Genomic DNA, 20,781 nt, shown 5'->3' with positions numbered 1-20,781 from the left:
TCACCATAAATTATGAATGCACAAGCCACTGAAGAGGCATCCAATGTAAAGATTTACACTGGGCCCTTGAGCCACACGCAATGATTATTTTTATGTATGTACATAAGAACAGAAGTCCTACTTGCACTTATCCGGTGTTTTTTTTTTGTTGTTGTTGTAATTATGTTATTCTTTGATTTTGTGGGTGTGGTTGCACTGAGACTATCCTTTGTGTGTGTGTCTTTCATGTAGTTATTAATTGGGTTTCTTTTGATTCTTGGTAACTTCTCTTTTTACTCATTATTAAATTTGAATAATAAGGTGATAATTATCATTTGACCTGTACAATTCGATTCATTTGACAATATGACATTGCATGTTCACATTTTGTAAATTTTGTTTTTGTCTAATCTCATGTATAGTGTAAGATTTGAGTAAACATAAAAGTATGTTATATTTTATGTTTTATTTCTGTTTAAGGTCTCAGTCTCTGGTTGTGGTGGTGATTTGACGTTATGGGAACTTTCTGGACAAGAGACCTATTTTCTGATATACCATCATTTCCTAGGCTCAACAGCTTGTCTTCATGTTGTAGTTTATAGTCTGGCTGACCCACCAAGTGCTCAGCTTGAGCAGTGTCTCTTCTGGCTTACCTTCCTCCAGGCACGCACAGTACCACCACTTGAACCACTTGGTAAGATATTTGGTCAGTATTTCTTAATCTTGTATAACCCATCAACAGTTCTCTAAGCAACAGAGCATTTTAGATTTACTCTTTAATTTCAAGTTTGTAGAAATTTTCTTAATGTTTTATTCATTTTTTTAAAGGGACATCCTGCTATCCTCGCTTTTAATACAGTTAATTCCTTCCTTAGCAAGGAAAGAAGGATGTATTGGGGAAGATTAAAAACTGTGGTCATTTCTTTCAGAGCAAAGGGGCAAAGACTCAGATGGTTCCAGTTGTGTGTGTAATGAAATACCCTTGTTCTCACAACAGGTAGATTCCTCTCAACCTGGAGTATGGGTGACCTGCCATTAGTTTTAAACTTTCCCAAACCTATCTGTTTGTATTAGAACTGGCCTTTTAGAATGACTAAGAAAGGGTAAGGGGGAGAGAGATAGAAATATATTAACTAATAACAGTGTGTCTGGTTTTTGTAGCTCCAGGAAAAACAAAGTGGAGTTCTAACAAGTGATCATTGTAGTTTTCTGCTTGTTCCTTGTAACACAACAAAGTCAGATAAACTACAATGGATTCTCGATGAACCTTCAGTTTTGACATGTTTCTATGCTCTTCATTTTTTTTAATGCATTTCACACTGCATCAGAAATACATAAGAAGATTGAATCTGAGAGTTTCTAATTATTTCATATTCATGATATAATCCTGCTTTTATGCTATTATATTAGAACTGATGACATATTGGGTAGCTCAAGAGATCCTTGTCGTGTTTTTTCTCTGACTGGTTCTTGGAATGGTTGTAGGGCTTTTTTCAGGTGTGCACGTTTAATAGATTTGTTAGTGTTAGTTAAGAATAATACTGAATTGGTGTAGTGACCCACATAAGATTCCAAACCCGCGACCCGACCTCACAGCTGTACAGCAGGCCACAGATGTCGCAAGACGTGAGCACCGGAAGAGGCCCCCAATCTTGGATGCACATGCATTCTCTCTGTAGTGCACTCTACTGGTTGGCCGACAGCTTATAGAGTTGGAGCTGGCCAGCCTCACTCTCAGTCAGATGTTTACTTCAGCCATGGGATGATTAGGACTAGCAGGCAGCCACTCTGTAGCAGGTGTTTTTTCTGTGCCAATATTTCTGAAGTAATAAAGTGTTGTGTTCATTATTACCTGTGCTTTCTTGTAGACAGCACACATTGGTGATGAGCATGGTCATTTTTCATGTCTTACATTGTGTGTTTGTTTTTTGCTTTGGGTTGTGACATTTTTCTAGTTGTGACATGGAAGCTCCACTTCGAACATTGGTGCAACAGCAGGCGGAACTTCTTAGTCATACAACAGGCTGTGATGGTGTTGCTCTCTCCACCTTGTCTCCAGCTATGTTTCCTCTTCTGTTTATTGTTTGACAAGGCAGCGGAAGATTGGAATGACAACGTTCCCGTGCCTTCTATATGACAGATGCAGAGGTACGCTGTGCACTGTTTTTGTCATGGATTTCTCCCACCTTGTATCAGGTGTTTCAAAGGTTGATACCATTACAGTAACCTTCTTTGTTGTCTTTTGACAATGTATGCCCATTGTATTTTCCTATTATCACTGTCACACACACACATTGTGGACGCTGGGGTTGAATTCTGCCTGTGCAAGAAACAGACCCATCAGTCTTATTGCACCTGGGCCATGAATGTTCACCGCCTTAGTAACAAGTGCCATTTTTTCATTTCCAAGTTAAAAAGAGACGTGTGCTTATGACATGTTTTGCGATGTTATAGTCCGCTTCGCTCCGGATAAGGAAGTCTGGCAATGGATCCTCCAACTAGAAAACTCTTCCCTCTATGAAGTGTTGTCCATTGCCCAGTTATGTGAGGTCTCACATACCGCTGCTGAACAGCTGGAAGCATGGTGCGACATTGTGCTGGTGCAGGATGGTTTGGCTATGTCCACTGCATCTGGGGAGGACGACGTAGCAGCAGTGCAAGCAGACCTATCTGGTGGCTTCTGTATAGGGCATAAATAGCATTCCTGAAGCTGCTCTCTCTTGCCGTCATGTGAGTCTTGTTACTCCAAAAGTGATAGAGCAAATTGTCCCCAGCACTGGGCTGTCTGTCATAAGTGTCAGAAAAAAGGCCGCACTGCAGTAGTCTGCTAATCAAAAGCACAGAGTAGAACTGTAGCATACGACCAATATATAGACAGATTTTATTTTTATCCTATCTTGAAAATATTTTGACATTGTGATTATTTATTAGCAAATTTTGTTCACAGCTGGAGTAACAACAGTAGAATGAAATCTTTTTGTGGAAATAGTGATCAGCCAGTCAGTTGCAAATTGAAAGGCTTATTAAAACCCCTTTACTGTGGTTTCAACATTTAAAAAAGTCTTCTGCAGAAGGAAATATAGACTACCTAAGCAAGTTAACAGTGAAAATATGTTCACATACTTGTGTCACAGGTTCAGTCATATCTCGTTAACGAATATAAAAACAAAAAGTTATTCAGACTTATGGGATTACATGTTGTGGCAGAGGTACATTAAAATATAGTTGAAAGGTATCAGTTAAATATAAAATTTTACCTCCATAATAAATTAAAACATGCACAACACGGCTGTTGGCATCTGGTATTTCCACTTCAGTGTTCAACTAGTGCACTAACGTCTCATACCCAATGCTTGCACTAAGGAAAGCCTCTGTCAAGAGAGGGCATTAATAGTATATACAGGGTGTTTCAAAAATGACCGGTATATTTGAAACGGCAATACAAACTAAACGAGCAGCGATAGAAATACACCATTTGTTGCAATATGCTTGGGACAACAGTACATTTTCAGGCAGACAAACTTTCGAAATTACAGTAGTTACAATTGTGAACAACAGATGCCGCTGCGTTCTGGGAAACTCTATAGTACGATATTTTTCACATATCCACCATGCGTAGCAATAATATGGCGTAGTCTCTGAATGAAATTACCCGAAACCACTGACAACGTGTCTGGCGGAATGGCTTCACATGCAGATGAGATGTACTGCTTCAGCTGTTCAATTGTTTCTGGATTCTGGCAGTACACCTGGTCTTTCAAGTGTCCCCACAGAAAGAAGTCACAGGGGTTCATGTCTGGCGAACAGGGAGGCCAATCCACGCTGCCTCCTGTATGTTTCGGATAGCCCAAAGCAATTACACAATCATCGAAATATTCATTCAGGAAATTAAAGACGTTGGCCGTGCGATGTGGCCGGGCACCATCTTGCAGAAACCACGAGGTGTTCGCAGTGTCGTCTAAGGCAGTTTGTACCGCCACAAATTCATGAAGAATGTCCAGATAGCGTGATGCAGTAATCGTTTCGGATCTGAAAAATGGGCCAATGATTCCTTTGGAAGAAATGGCAGCCCAGACCAGTACTTTTTGAGGATGCAGGGACGATGGGACTGCAACATGGGGCTTTTCGGTTCCCCATATGTGCCAGTTCTGTTTATTGACGAAGCCGTCCAGATAAAAATAATATTCGTCAGTAAACCAAATGCTGCCCACATGCATATCGCTGTCATCAATCCTGTGCACTATATCGTTAGCGAATGTCTCTCGTGCAGCAATGGTAGCGGCACTGAGGGGTTGCCGTGTTTGAATTTTGTATGGATAGAGGTGTAAACTCTGGCGCATGAGACGATACGTGGACGTTGGCGTCATTTGGACCGCAGCTGCAACACGGCTAACGGAAACCCGAGGCCACTGTTGGATCACCTGCTGCACTAGCTGCGCGTTGCCCTCTGTGGTTGCCGTACGCAGTCGCCCTACCTTTCCAGCACGTTCATCCATCACGTTCCCGGTCCGTTGAAATTTTTCAAACAGATCCTTTATTGTATCGCTTTTCGGTCCTTTGGTTACATTAAACCTCCGTTGAAAACTTCATCTTGTTGCGACAACACTGTGTTCTAGGCGGTGGAATTCCAACACCAGAAAAATCCTCTGTTCTAAGGAATAAACCATGTTGTCCACAGCACACTTGCACGTTGTGAACAACGCACACTTACAGCAGAAAGACGACGTACAGAATGGCGCATCCACAAACTGTGTTGTCTTCTATATCTTTCACATCACTTGCAGCGCCATCTGTTGTTGAAAATTGTAACTACTGTAATTTTGAAAGTTTGTCCGCCTGAAAATGTACTGTTGTCCCAAGCATATTGCAACAAACGGTGTATTTCTATCGCTGCTCGTTTAGTTTTTATTGCCGTTTCAAATATACCGGTCATTTTTGAAACACCCTGTACAAGGAGGACGCGTAATATTTTGACATTGTGATTATTTATTAGCAAATTTTGTTCACAGCTGGAGTAACAACAGTAGAATGAAATCTTTTTGTACAAATACTAAACAGCCCGTCAGTTGCAAATTGAAAGGCTTATTAAAACGCCTTTACTGTGGTTTCAACATTTAAAAAAGTCTTCTGCAAAAGGAAATATAGACAACCTAAGCAAGTTAACAGTGAAAATATGTCAACATATTTGTGTACACAGGTTCAGTCATATCTCGTTAACGAATATAAAAACAAAAAGTTATTCAGACTTATGGGATTACATGTTGTGGCAGAGGTACATTAAAATATAGTTGAAAGGTATCAGTTAAATATAAAATTTTACCTCCATAATAAATTAAAGGAGGATATAAGATGAACATTAACAAAAGCAAAACGAGGATAATGGAATGTAGTCAAATTAAATCGGGTGATGCTGAGGGAATTAGATTAGGAAATGAGACACTTAAAGTAGTAAAGGAGTTTTGCTATTTAGGAAGTAAAATAACTGATGATGGTCGAAGTAGAGAGGATATAAAATGTAGACTGGCAATGGCAAGGAAAGCGTTTCTGAAGAAGAGAAATTTGTTAACATCGAATATAGATTTATGTATCAGGAAGTCGTTTCTGAAAGTATTTGTTTGGAGTGTAGCCATGTATGGAAGTGAAACATGGACGATAAATAGTTTGGACAAGAAGAGAATAGAAGCTTTCGGAATGTGGTGCTACAGAAGAATACTGAAGATAAGGTGGATAGATCACGTAACTAATGAGGAGGTATTGAATAGGATTGGGGAGAAGAGAAGTTTGTGGCACAACTTGACTAGAAGAAGGGATCGGTTGGTAGGACATGTTTTGAGGCATCAAGGGACCACAAATTTAGCATTGGAGGGCAGCGTGGAGGGTAAAAATCGTAGAGGGAGACCGAGAGATGAGTACACTAAGCAGATTCAGAAGGATGTAGGTTGCAGTAGGTACTGGGAGATGAAGCAGCTTGCACAGGATAGAGTAGCATGGAGAGCTGCATCAAACCAGTCTCAGGACTGAAGACAACAACAACAACAACAACAACAACAATAAATTAAAACATGCACAACACGGTTGTTGGCATTTGGTATTTCCACTCCAGTGTTCAACTAGTGCACTAACGTCTCATACCCAATGCTTGCACTAAGGAAAGCCTCTGGCAAGAGAGGGCATTAATAGTATATACAAGGAGGACGCGTAATAGTGAATGAAATCTCATCGTGCTAAAGAAATGTTGTATCTGACTGACGCCCTTTGGCTGTATTTTAACATACTTTTGCCATATATTGTAATTCAGTAAGTCTCAATAAGTTTTTGTTTTTATACTTTTTAACAGGAAATGATTTATATTTGTTAACAAAATATGATTGTACCTGTGTGTGTATTTGCACTGTTAACTTGCTTACATTGTTTATATTTCTTCCAGAAGAAGATGTTTTTATAAATGTTGAAACTATGGTAAAGGGGTTTTAATAAAGCTTCCAATTTTCAACTGATTGTTTACTATTTTTATAAGAAGATTATTGATTGTATTCTTGTATCTAAGGAGCTATGAAGAACCTATCCTACAACTTTATGTTACAGCACACACATTTCGTGTTATAAATGAAAATAAGGAAATGTTATTCTACTGGCTGCCATGGGTTGTCATTGATAATCACAACTGCTACAAACTTAGATTACTGTCAACAGAAAGAACCCTTTCCGAAGGTTGTAAAATTTGAAATCATAACCTCTGTTCAGCAGTGTTTCAGATATAAATACCAACAAGATAATTTTCATCCATATAATACCAATAATATCTACAATTCAGTAATGTGTGTTTCCTTTTCAACCTGTGCTTTTGCTAGACTTACTGGCCACTGAAGGTAAATGACTTGTCTTCCGAAGTAAGAGTGATTTCAGGTATGCAGCAGGGGAGTGTCATAGGACCGTTGTTATTCACAATATACATAAATGACCTGGTGGATGACATCGGAAGTTCACTGAGGCTTTTTGCAGATGATGCTGTGGTGTATCGAGAGGTTGCAACAATGAAAAATTGTACTGAAATGCAGGGAATTGACGCATGGTGCATGGAATGGCAATTGAATCTCAATGTAGACAAGTGTAATGTGCTGCGAATACATAGAAAGATAGAGCCCTTATCATTTAGCTACAAAATAGCAGGTCAGCAACTGGAAGCAGTTAATTCCATAAATTATCTGGGAGTACGCATTAGGAGTGATTTAAAATGGAATGATCATATTAAGTTGATCATCGGTAAAGCAGATGCCAGACTGAGATTCATTGGAAGAATCCTAAGGAAATGCAATCCGAAAACAAAGGAAGTAGGTTACAGTATGCTTGTTCGCCCACTGCTTGAATACTGCTCAATAGTGTGAGATCCGTACCAGATAGGGTTGAGAGAAAAGATAGAGAAGATCCAACGGAGAGCAGCGCACTTCGTTACAGGATCATTTAGTAATTGCGAAAGCGTTACGGAGATGATAGATAAACTCCAGTGGAAGACTCTGCAGGAGAGACGCTCAGCAGCTCGGTATGGGCTTTTGTTAAAGTTTCAAGAACGTACCTTCACCGAAGAGTCCAGCAGTATATTGCTCCTTCCTACGCATATCTCGCGAAGCGACCATGAGGATAAAATCAGAGAGATTAGAGCCCACACAGAAGCATATCGACAATCCTTCTTTCCACGAACAATATGAGACTGGAATAGAAGGGAGAACCGATAGAGGTACTCAGAGTACCCTCCGCCACACACCGTCAGGTGGCTTGCGGAGTATGGATGTAGATGTAGACTTATGTAATCACTTGGTGACTATCTGTGTCAGCAATAAGTACTAGTGAAATGTGGTTTGGGTTTAAAGCAGACTGGCAATAATAGCTGTAAAGTACATCAAAAGCATCAGCAATCTGCTTCGATGAGTAAAAACTCATTTCTGCATATGCTGTCTTCACAAAACATTGTTTTTTCGCCAATGTATAGGATATCAAACATGGAAAAACCAGAATGGGATAATGACAGTATTATGACAAGTATTGTTGCTACTCACCATATAGTGGAGATGTTGAGTAGCAGATAGGCACAACAAAAAGACTGTTAGCAAGTAAGCTTTTGGCCAAAAAGGCCTTCATCAGAATTAGACAACGTACACACACACACACACACACACACACACACACACACACAAATGCAACTCTCTCTCTCTCTCTCTCTCTCTCTCTCTCTCTCTCACACACACACACACACACACACACACACACACACACACACACACACATTTGGCTTCAGCAGCTAGAGACTGTGGTCTAATTCTAATGAAGGCCTTTCTGGCTAAAGGCTTGCTTGCTGACAGTCTCTTGTTGTGCCTATCTGCGACTCAGCATCTCCATTATATGGTGAGTAGCAACTATCCTTTTCATAATATTGTCAATGTATATGATGTATTGGTTTGATACTTCAGTAGTTTACTGTATTCCATAGTGTATAATTTACTCTCTACTAAACATTTGTTCAAGGGATTTCAGTGTTGTTATGTGATAGTATATTTCTGAGCTTAAATAATGTTATCTGTAAAATACTGAATATGGCAATACTTCTTGCTAAATATGTATGGGAATTGCATGTACATCCTTCATTCCTTCCCCCCCCCCCACTCCCACTCCCCTCCCCTCCCCCAACTGCCCATCTTCTCATCCCCCTTCTGTGGGCCCATCTCCTCGTCCTAATTCTGTCTATGTTTTGTTTGAATGTTCAGTAGCTTCTTACGTCTCCTGCTCCTCCCATCTCTGTGTGCATCTCCCTCTCACCATCTCTATGTCCATTTTCATCTGAATGTTCATTAGAGTATTACGTAAAAATTTGAAGTAAATCTATCAATATCTTTCTGAGATTTTTGGTAACAGTGTTTTCTCTTTATATGTTACATACATATCTACATATATAATATGTTACAATAATATATATTCTGTGTCCATCTGAAAGTTCATTAGAGTGTTGTGTAAAATTTGAAGTAAATCACTTAAGAACTTTTTGAGATTTTTGGTTACAACATATTTCATTTTTATAGTACATAGGATTTATATATTATGTATATTAATGTTAAAATGAGTTTCTCCTTATGAGAACACATGAGCAGAACTGTCAAACTGAACACAAAAGAAACAACTGTTCAAATCAGTAGAGCCATTCTCAAGTAATGATCTTTCGCAGCTGATTTAAATTTCTGACTTGTCCAGTGGATTTTAGAAAAATTTTCTTTCATATAAACCTTGTTCTGACTATTATGAACACAACAAAGACAAAATCAACCAAATCTGCCAAGCCAGTCTTGATGTATGATCTTTCATACATGCGGCAATTTATTTTTATGTACACTCCTGGAAATTGAAATAAGAACACCGTGAATTCATTGTCCCAGGAAGGGGAAACTTTATTGACACATTCCTGGGGTCAGATACATCACATGATCACACTGACAGAACCACAGGCACATAGACACAGGCAACAGAGCATGCACAATGTCGGCACTAGTACAGTGTATATCCAACTTTCGCAGCAATGCAGGCTGCTATTCTCCCATGGAGACGATCGTAGAGATGCTGGATGTAGTCCTGTGGAACGGCTTGCCATGCCATTCCCACCTGGCGCCTCAGTTGGACCAGCGTTCGTGCTGGACGTGCAGACCACGTGAGACGACGCTTCATCCAGTCCCAAACATGCTCAATGGGGGACAGATCCGGAGATCTTGCTGGCCAGGGTAGTTGACTTACACCTTCTAGAGAACGTTGGGTGGCACGGGATACATGCGGACGTGCATTGTCCTGTTGGAACAGCAAGTTCCCTTGCCGGTCTAGGAATGGTAGAACGATGGGTTCGATGACGGTTTGGATGTACCATTCACTATTCAGTGTCCCCTCGACGATCACCAGAGGTGTACGGCCAGTGTAGGACATCGCTCCCCACACCATGATGCCGGGTGTTGGCCCTGTGTGCCTCGGTCGTATGCAGTCCTGATTGTGGCGCTCACCTGCATGGCGCCAAACACGCATACGACCATCATTGGCACCAAGGCAGAAGCGACTCTCATCGCTGGAGACGACACGTCTCCATTCGTCCCTCCATTCACGCCTGTCGCGACACCACTGGAGGCGGGCTGCACGATGTTGGGGCGTGAGCGGAAGACGGCGTGCGTGACCGTAGCCCAGCTTCATGGAGACGGTTGCGAATGGTCTTCGCCGATACCCCAGGAGCAACAGTGTCCTTAATTTGCTGGGAAGTGGCGGTGCGTTCCCCTACGGCACTGCATAGGATCCTACGGTCTTGGCGTGCATCCGTGCGTCGCTGCGGTCTGGTCCCAGGTGGACGGGCACGTGCACCTTCCGCCGACCACTGGCGACAACTTCGATGTACTGTGGAGACCTCACGCCCCAGGTGTTGAGCAATTCGGCGGTACGTCCACCCGACCTCCCGCATGCCCACTATACGTCCTCGCTCAAAGTCCGTCAACTGCACATACGGTTCACGTCCACGCTATCGCGGCATGCTACCAGTGTTAAAGACTGCGATGGAGCTCCGTATGCCACGGCAAACTGGGAGCAAGTATGGTGGGTCTGACACACCGGTGCCAATGTGTTCTTTTTTCCATTTCCAGGAGTGTATATTGGAAATCTGGTGAATATTTTTTATGATTAATACACAAGTGTGTGTGTGTGTGTGTGTGTGTGTGTGTGTGTGTGTGTGTGTGTGTGTGTTGGGAGGGGGGGTGCGGGGGGGGGGGACACTCGAAGTAACGAATCTGTTAAATTTCTATCAGTGAACCAGTCTGGCTTGAATATTGATTATTTAAATGTTGTACTCAAGATACTAGTCAAGTACTCTTCTTCCAGTATATTCATTTCAGTTATACTCTGTACAGGTGAAGGAGGTGTAGCTGGACGACTTCCCCTGGTACTCCTTGTTGGCACACATGCAGACATGGCTGGGCGATACGCAGATTCAGCTGCAAGACGTTTAATTACTCAGCTTCGCACAAGGTTCCGACTGCAGCTAGAATTGCTGCCTCAGCCAATTGTGTTAGATGCTCGCATTCCTGGTAGCCCAGGAATACGTCAACTAGAGGCAGCCATAGCAGGAGTGAGACAGCGATTGTTGCAGGTGAGTGAGACTACATTTTGTTATTTTTGTGCCATAAGTATTGTTTGAAAATGGGATCATTTTACACAGCATAAGGACTATCCATTATTCTTTCACAGTTAGCAGACAGTATGAAGAAGATGGTCTTACCATCACATAGGTGGACAGAGATGAGAAATGCAGATAAGCAATAGAATGCATGACGATAACTGTGTTGTGAAATAGAGGCATTTAGCAGTAGACAGATCACCATCCATCCATCCATCCATCCATCCATCCATCCATCCATCCACCCACCCACCCATCCAGTTTTGGGATTTTCTTGCTTTCTCTTAATCAGAAATGGCAGGATGGCTATGTTGAAAACATCTCAGCCTTCCCTAATTTCATTCTGTGCCCTGTCTCTAATAACCTTGTTGTTGTAAAGATAATAATTGCTTATGTTCCTTCCTTTCAGCAAAATTTATGTGTGAATGGGATAAGGACCCAAATGATTCTAGTTGTGAAGCAGCCATTGAAATTGACCATTGTTGCTCAGAGTCATTTTCTGCCAGTTGATGGTCAACTTTCCCTTTGAGTGCAGTTTGTAAGTTGATAGCATGTTAGTAGTCACATCTACATGGCAGACTTGTGCAGTAGTTATAATGAAATTGATGCATGATGTGGGTTCTTGCACAAGTGTTCCTGCCATATTCTTGATCAATTTGAAACACAATGTTTTAGATGGGTCTTTTACTCAGTCATAACACATGTGGCAGTAGGGTTATAGATAAGGACAGACAAGGACAGTGAATAGGTTGAATAGCAGAATACGATGTTGTGAAATGTCTAAATGATTTTGGAGGGGAAAATTTTAATTCTAGAGTACCATTACATATACCCAAAGTCTTGGCAGAGGATTTGGTTCCAATCGGCAATGGTATTGTGTAATAAATGAGGTTCTCCTTTGCAGCTGGTTAATAGATGTGCATGGACTGTTGGGACCAGTAGATGATTTAATGCACAAGATTTTAAAAGGTTTGCAGCCTGTCCAGTTTCCGGAATAATAATGTTGTTAATTTGTCTTTAATCAAGAACAAGCCTCAGTGAACCATCTTTCTCCTTCACAATATGAAGCAGGCTGAAGCATGGGATTAATTTCTTCTTTAACTTTCTGATGATAAAAAAAAAAAAAGGAATGGTGTAGTATCATCTAACAAAAGTGTTGTGTGGCTTAACTTGAAGTTCGTAAAGAAAATGATGAATAGTGCCAGGTACATTATCAAAAATGTGAGCATGAGTTTGTAAGATTTCCTGTAATTGCTGTTTATGAAAATCAGAGGTTACTTTACAATTGTCAACTTAGTTCTGAATCGTATCGAAAATGTCAATCACAACGTCATCATCATTGTGCTCACAGTACGGGTTAGCTGAATTAAATTGTGTGGTGTACCAGTCGATATTTTTGTTTGAAGAAAGGAAATGCAAGCGGTTAATGTCTTGTTCCTCGCTAGAGAGGCTCTGGTATGTTTGTGATCTTGGCTTGCAGTGGTGCATGTCTGTTAAGACCTTGGTGAGACTTTCAGAATAGGGATAGGATTTATTCAAAAGATGTGAATTGTTTTCTAAAAATTCTCTACCAAGCATTGACAGTGACAAGCTGATTAAACATTTTCATTAAAGAACTATACAGCAGAGCATATTGCAGTGCAATCATTTCTAACTTGATAACAGTGCAATCAATTGCAATAAAACAATTATTCACATTGGTGTGGTGAGACTGGTGATATAAAATTAGTCTTTCAGGAAGGATGTCATCCACACAATTCCAAAGATTATAAGAACTGACAAAGGCAAGAATTATCGCACAATTAGCTTAATAGCTCATGCATCCAAGTTGCTGACAAGAATAGTGTACAGAAGAATGGAAAAGAAAATTGAGGATCTTTTAAATGACCATCAGTTTAGCTTTAGGAAAGATGAAGGCACCAGGGAGGCAGTTCTGACATTGCAGCTGATTATGGAAGCAAGACTGAAGAAAAATCAAGACACACTAACAACATTTGTCAACGTGGAAAATGTGTTTGACAATGTAAAATGGTGCAGGAGTTTTGAAATGCTGAGAAAAATAGGGGTAACCTATAGCTAAAGACATGTAATACACAATGTGTACAAGAATTAAGAGGAAATAATAAGAGTGGAAGACCAAGAACGAAATGCATGGATTAAAAAGGGTAGAAGATGAGGACGTATTATTTCCCTGCTACTGTTCAATCTATACATCGAAGAAGCAAGAGTGGGATTAAAATTCAACATAAAAGGATATCATTGATAAGATTTGCTGATGTCATTGCTACCCTCAGTGAAAGTGAGGATCTGTTGAGTGGAATGAACAGTCTAATGAATGCAGGATGTGGATTGAGAGTAAACTGAGGAAAGATGAAATTAAACAGATGTGGCAGCAATGAAATAGTGAAAAACAACATCACAATTGGTGACCATGAAATAGTTGAAATTAAGGAATTCTGCTACCTAGGCAGCAAAATAACCCATCATGAACAGAGAAAAGACAGCATAAAAAGCAGACTAGCACTGGAAACAAGGAAGTTCCTGGTCAAGAAACGTCTGCTAGTATAAGACATACGTTGTAATGTGAGGAAGAAATTTCTGACAATGTACATTTGCAGCACAGCATTGTATAGTACTGGGCCATGGACAATGGGAAAACCAGAAATGAAGCAAATCAAAGCATTTGAGATGTGGTACTTCAGAAGAATGTTGAAAAGTGGGTGGACTGACAAAGTAAGTAATGGGGGAGTTCCTCACAGATTCACTGAGGAAGGGAGTACATGCGAAACACTGACTAGAAGAACGAACAGGATGATAGGACATCTGTTACGATATCTGAGAATAATTTCCATAGGGTTAGAGGGAGCTATAGATGGTAAAAACTGTAGAGGCAGACAGAGGTTGAAACACATCTAAGAAGTAATTGAGGATTAGTTGCGACTCTGTGTTCAAAAGGTTAGCACAGGAGAGTAATTTGTAATGGGCTGCATCTGACCAGCCAGAAGACTGGTAACTCAAAAGCAAAAAAAATCTACTTTAATGTCTATGAATGCCAATTCTTTCTAGATTACGATTGAGAACATGTTGAAGAGGAGTCCCGCCCCCCCCCCCCCCCCCCCCCCCAAATCAGTATTCTGACATTTGATGCAGCCTGCCACAAATTCCTCTCTTGTACCAACCTCTTCATCTGAGATTAGCACTTGCAACCTATGTCCTCAACTATTTGCTGGATGTATTCCAACCTCTGTCATCCTCTACAGTTTTTGCCCTCTACTACCACGGAAGTCATTCCCTCATGTCATAACAGACATGTTTTTCACATATTCTTTTCCTCCCCGATTCTGTGCAGAACCTCTTCATTCCTTACCTTATCAGTCCACCTAATTTTCAACATTTGTCTGTTGCACCACAACTCAGATGCTTCGATTCTGTTCTGTTCTGGTTTTCCCACAGTGCACATTTCACTACCATACAGTGCTGTGCTCCATCATACATTTTCAGAAATTTCTTCCTCAAATTAAGACCTATGTTTCTTACTAGTAGACTTCTCTTGGCCAGGAATACATTTTTGGCACTGCTAGTCTGCTTTTGAGTCATCCTTGCTACATCTGTCACAGGTTATTTTGCTGCCTAGGTAGCAAAACTCCTTAACTTTACATATTTCGTGACGATCAATCCTGATATTAAGTTGCTCCCTGTTCTCATTTCTGATACGGCTCATTACTTTTGTCTTTCTTTGATTTTCTGTCAGTCCATATTCTGTACTCATTAGATTGTTCATTACATCCGGCAGACCATGTAATTCTTCTTCACTTTCACTAAGGAAAGCAGTGTCATCAGCAAATCATATCATTGATATCCTTTCACCTAGAATTTTAATTTCACTCAGGACCCTTCTTTTATTTATTGCCTCTGTAGTGTACAGATTGAACAGTAGGGGTGAAAGACAACATCCTTGTCTTCAACTCTTTTTAATCCGAAAACTTCATTCTTAGTCAGTCACTCTTATTATTCCCTCCTGGCTCTTACAAATATTATATATTACCCATCTCTCCCTATAGTTTACCCCTATTTTTCTCAGAATTTTGAACATCTTGCACCATTTTACAAACACTGTTTCCAGATCAACAAATCCTATGTCTTGATTTTTGATTAATTGTGCTTCCACTACGAACTGTAATGTCATAATTGCCCCTCTGGTGGCTTTACCTTTCCTGAATCCAAACTGATCGTCATCTAACACACCCTCAATTTTCTTTTCCATTCACATGTAGATTATTCTTGTCAGCCAGCAACTTGGATGCATGAGCTATTAATCTGACTGTGCGATAACTCTCGCACATGTCAGCTCTAGCAGTCTTCAGAATTGTGTTGATGATATTTTTCTGAAAGTCACATGGTATGTCGCCAGACTCATACATTCTACACACCAACGTGAATAGTCATTTTGTTGCCACTTCCCCTAATGACTTTAGAAATTCTGCTGGAACGTTATCTATCCCTTCTGTCTTATTTGTTCTTAAGTCCAAAGCTCTCTTAACTTCTGATTCGAATACTGGATCCCCTATCACCTCTAAATCAACTTCTGTTTCTTCTTCTGTCACATCTGACAAATGTTCCCGCCTCCCCACACAGAGCCCTTCAATGTACTCTTTCCACCTATTCACTCTCTCCTCTGCATTTAACAGTCAAATTTGCCTTACCACCCTCACTTTTAATTTCAACAAAGGTTGTTTTGACTTTCCTTCCAACAACAATTCCTTTTTTGATTTCTTCACATTGTTCAAGCAGTCTTTCCATCCTAGCTTCCCTCCACATCCCATTTATTTCATTACTCAGCGACTTGCATTTCTGTATTTTTGTACTTCCTTCTTTCATCATTCAACTGAAGTATTTCTTCTGTTCTCATGGTTTCTTCCCAGTGACTTTCTTTGTACCCATGTGTTTCTTTCCAAATTCTGTGAATGCCCCTTTTTTAGATATGTCCATTCCTCTTCAACTGTACTGCCTACTGAACTATTCCTTATTTCTGTATCTACAGCCTTAGATAACTTCGAGCATATCTCATCATTCCTTTTTACTTCTGTATCCCACTTCCATGCATGTTGATTCTTCCAGACTAATCTCTTAAACTTCAGCCTACTCTTCATTACAACCACTTTGTGATATGAGCCTATATCTGCTCCTGGGTACGCCTTACAATCCAGTATATGATTTCGAATTCTCTGTCTGACTGTGATGTAATACAACTGAAATCTTCCCATATCAACTGGCCTTCTCCAAGTATACCTCCTCCTCTTGTGATTCTTGAACAGAATATTTGCTATTACTAGCTCAAATTTATTACAGAACTCAGTTAATCTTTCTCCTCTCTCTTTTCTTGTCCCAAGTCCATATTCTCCTGTAACCTCCTCTTTTACTTCTTACCCTACAGTTGCATTCTAGTCCCCCATGACTATTACGTTTTCATCTCTCTTTACATACTGTATTACCATTTCAGTATCCTCATATACTTTCTTTCTCTCTTTGTCTTCAGCTTCCAATGTCGGTGTGTATACTGAATTATGTTGTCTGTGTTGGTTTGCTGCGGATCCTGAAGAGAACAACCCTATATCTGAATTGTTCACAGTAACACACTGTTTGCCCTACCTTCCTAATCACAATAAATCTTACTCCCGTTATACCATCAGGAATCAGTAATATCCCTTTAAACACTACTTATAGGCTACGCTTTGAATGGAAATTTTTGGAGACTTCTGACAATGTCCACACAGTTTAGTAATACTTTTGTAACTTAATGTGCTGTCTAGTGATAGACACAAGGTTTGTTCATTTTACCACTCAGAATTAGATGTTTATTATCTCACTCCATACATACATAAATATGTGTTTTAATGTACTCTTCTCAGTGATGAAAAAATATACTTATTCTCAATGTTGATAATTGTAGCATCTGAGCTTTTTTAAAGAGAGTCCTAAGACTCATCTTGTTTGAAGAAAAACAAAATTTATTCCGAATATCCTCTTGTGAGGTATTCTTTGTTCAAAAATATATATTTCAAAACTTTGCCTGATATGCGTCACTAGAGGAGTGTGATCTTGTATCTACGGATGGTGATGTTTGATTACTCAGTACTATTCAGTGCCATAACAAACTGAAAAGTCAGAATGAGGGTAGTGGTATATTACTTTTAATTATTTACTCTAACAATCTGGAAAGCTCTCTGGCATGTGACGTTTGGATTGCACCAGTTTGTGGAACTACACACTCAAAAATATATACAAAGAGAAAAAATTGATATCAATCTCAATATTTAAATCAGTTATATTGTTCTGTCATTTGCTGTTAACCATATAAGAACAATGGAACTCTTTTTTTCATTATCTGTAATCGCTACTAATGTACCATTCTGCAGACTGTTGACTTGTACTTCTGCCAAAACAGAGCCACTTTTGCGAGAAAACTGTTCAGATCCATAAAATTAAGTACTGATAAGAAATGCAATCCTCTACAGCAAATCGAAGTTCCTTCAGCCCAGTCAGAATGGAGAAATTCTTGACATTCTTGACACTCTGTGCATCATCTTCCCATTCCTACTTGAACATACTGGTTGAAATTGCTCATCATTGTAGATGCACTATCAAAGGATAGCATAGGAAAGAATTTTTGCTAGATAAGATTTTATTTTCCCTTCTTCTTTTCTTTCATTCTTCTCTTATTTCTTATCTTTTTTGTCCATTAGGTTATGACTTTATGTTTACTTATACCACTTTTTATGTTTAATTATACCACTGTCCCTCTCCCCCCCCCCTTCCCCCCATGAACCATGGACCTTGCCATTGGTGGGGAGGCTTGTGTGCCTCAGCGATACAGATAGCCATACTGTAGGAGCAACAACAACAGAGGGGTATCTGTTGAGAGGCCAGACTAACATGTGGTTCCTGAAGAGGGGCAGCACCTTTTTCAGTAGTTATAGGGGCAACCCTCTGGATGATTGACTGATCTTGCCTTGTAACACTAACCAAAAAGGCCTTGCTGTGCTGGTACTGTAAATGGCTGAAAGCAAAGGGAAACTACAGCCGTAATTTTACCTGAGGGCATGCAGCTTTACTGTATGATTAACTGATGATAGCGTCCTCTTGGGTAAAATATTCCACAGGTAAAATAGTCCTCCATTCAGATCTCCGGGCGAGGACTACTCAAGAGGACGTCATTATCAGGAGAAAGAAAACTGGCATTCTACGGATCGGAGCATGGAGTGTCAGATCCCTTAATTGGACAGGTAGGTTAGAAAATTTAAAAAGGGAAATGAGTAAGTTAATGTTAGATATGGTGAGAATTAGTGAAGTTCGGTGGCAGGAGGAACAAGACTTTTGGTCAGGTGAATACAGGGTTATATATACAAAATCAAATGGGGGCAATGCAGGAGAAGGTTTAATAATGAATACAAAAAATAGGAGTGCAGGTAAGCTACTACAAACAGCATAGTGAACATATTATTGTGGCCAATAAAGACACGAAGCCCACACCTACTACAGTAGTACAAGTTTATATGCCAATAGCGCTGCAGATGATGAAGAAATTGATGAAATGTATGATGAGATAAAATAAATTATTCAGATAGTGAAGGGAAAAGAAAATTTAATAGTCATGGGTGACTGGAATTCGATAGTAGGAGAATGGAGAGAAGAAAACATAGTAGGTGAATAGGGAATGGGGTTAAGAAATTAAAGAAGAAGCCTCCTGGTAGAATTTTGCACAGAGCATAACTATATCACAGATAACACTTGGGTCAAGAATCATGAAAGAAGGTTGTATACATCGAAGAAGCCTGGAGATACTAGAAGGTATCAGATAGATTATATAATGCTAAGACAGAGATTTAGGAACCAGATTTTAAATTGTAAGACATTTACAGGGGCAGATGTGGACTCTGACCACAATCTATTGGTTATGGACTGTAGATTACAACTGAAGAAACTGCAAAAAGGTGGGAAATTAAGGACATGGGACCTGGATAAACTGACTAAAACAGAGGTTGTAGAGAGTTTCAGGGAGAGGAACAACTGACAGGTATGGGGGAAAGAAATACAGTAGAAGAAGAATGGGTAGATTTGAGGGATGAAGTAGTGAAGGCAGCAGAGTATCAAGTAGGTAAAAAGACGAGGGCTAGTAGAAATCCTTGGGTAACAGAAGAGATACTGAATTTAATTGATGAAAGGAGAAAATATAAAATTGCAGTAAATGAACCAGGCAAAAAGGAATACAAACGGCTCAAAAATTAGATCGGCAGGAAGTGCAAAATGGCTAGGCAGGGATGGCTAGAGGACAGAATGTGAGGATGTAGAGGCTTATCTCACTAGGGGTAAGATAGAAACTGTCTACAGGAAAATTAGAGAGACCTTTGGAGATAAGAGAACCACTTGTATGAATATCAAGAGCTCAGATGGAAACCCAGTTATAAGCAAAGAAGGGAAAGCAGAAAGGTGGAAGGAGTATATAGAGAGTCTATACAAGGGCGATGTACTTGAGGACAATATTATGGAAATGGAAGAGGATGTAGATGAAGATGAAATGGGAGATATGAAGGCCCCGGGAGTAGACAACATTCCATTAGAACTACTGACAGCCTGGGGAGAGCTAGTTCTGACGAAACTCTACCGCCTGGTGAGCAAGATTTATGAGACAGGCGAAATACCCTCAGACTTCAAGAAGAATATAATAATTCCAATCCCAAAGAAAGCAGGTGTTGCCAGATATGAAAATTACCGAACTATCAGTTTAATAAGTCACAGCTGCAAAATACTAAAGCGAATTCTGTACAGACGAATGGAAAAACTGGTAGAAGCGGACCTCAGGGAAGATCAGTTTGGATTCCATAGAAACATTGGAACAAGTGAGGCAATACTGACCCTATGACTTATCTTAGAAAATAGATTAAGGAAAGGCAAACCTACATTTCTAGCATTTGTAAACTTAGAGAAAGATTTTGACAATGTTGACTGGAATACTCTCTTTCAATTTCTGAAGGTAACAGGGGTAAAATACAGGGAGCAAAAGGCTATTTACAATTTGTACAGAAACCAGATGACAGTTATAAGAATCGAGGGACATGAAAGGGAAGCAGTGGTTGGGGAGGGAGTGAGACTGGGTTGTAGCCTCTCCCCAGTGTTATTCAATCTGTGTATTGAGCAAGCAGCAAAGGAAACAAAAGAAAAATTCGTAGTGGGTATTAAAATCTAACGAGAAGAAAAAAACTTTGAGGTTCGCTGATGACATTGTAATTCTGTCAGAGACAGCAAAGGACTTGGAAGAGCAGTTGAACGGAATGGACAGTGTCTTGAAAGAAGGATGTAAGATGAACATCAACAAAAGCAAAATGAGGATAACAGAATGTAGTCGAATTAAGTCGGGTGATGCTGAGGGAATTAGATTAGGAGCAAAATAACTGATGATGGTCGAAGTAGAGAGGATATAAAATGCAGACTGGCAATGGCAAGGAAAGAGTTTCTAAAGGAGAGAAATTTGTTAACATTGTGTATAGATTTAAGTGTCAGGGAGTCGTTTCTGGAAGTAATTGTATGGAGTGTAGCCATGTATGGAAGTGAAACATGGG

The 20,781-nt window shown here is 40.0% G+C and overlaps 1 protein-coding gene across 1 annotated transcript in view; it reads left to right on the top strand.

The window, feature by feature from the left end:
• LOC126354380 (death-associated protein kinase dapk-1-like) overlaps nucleotides 1-20,781 on the top strand; it is a 313,801-nt gene that overhangs the window by 211,282 nt on the left and 81,738 nt on the right. Inside the window, exons 16-17 of the mRNA XM_050003980.1 lie at nucleotides 460-673; nucleotides 10,899-11,137. Of these exons, the coding sequence (XP_049859937.1) occupies nucleotides 460-673; nucleotides 10,899-11,137 (453 nt within the window). The remainder of the gene's footprint in view (nucleotides 1-459; nucleotides 674-10,898; nucleotides 11,138-20,781) is intronic.

Source organism: Schistocerca gregaria, chromosome 3, assembly GCF_023897955.1.
Source record: "Schistocerca gregaria isolate iqSchGreg1 chromosome 3, iqSchGreg1.2, whole genome shotgun sequence".
NCBI classification, from domain to species: domain Eukaryota; kingdom Metazoa; phylum Arthropoda; class Insecta; order Orthoptera; family Acrididae; genus Schistocerca; species Schistocerca gregaria.
Note: the sequence above shows the minus strand (reverse complement) of the source record. Positions and strands in the feature narration are given on the sequence as shown.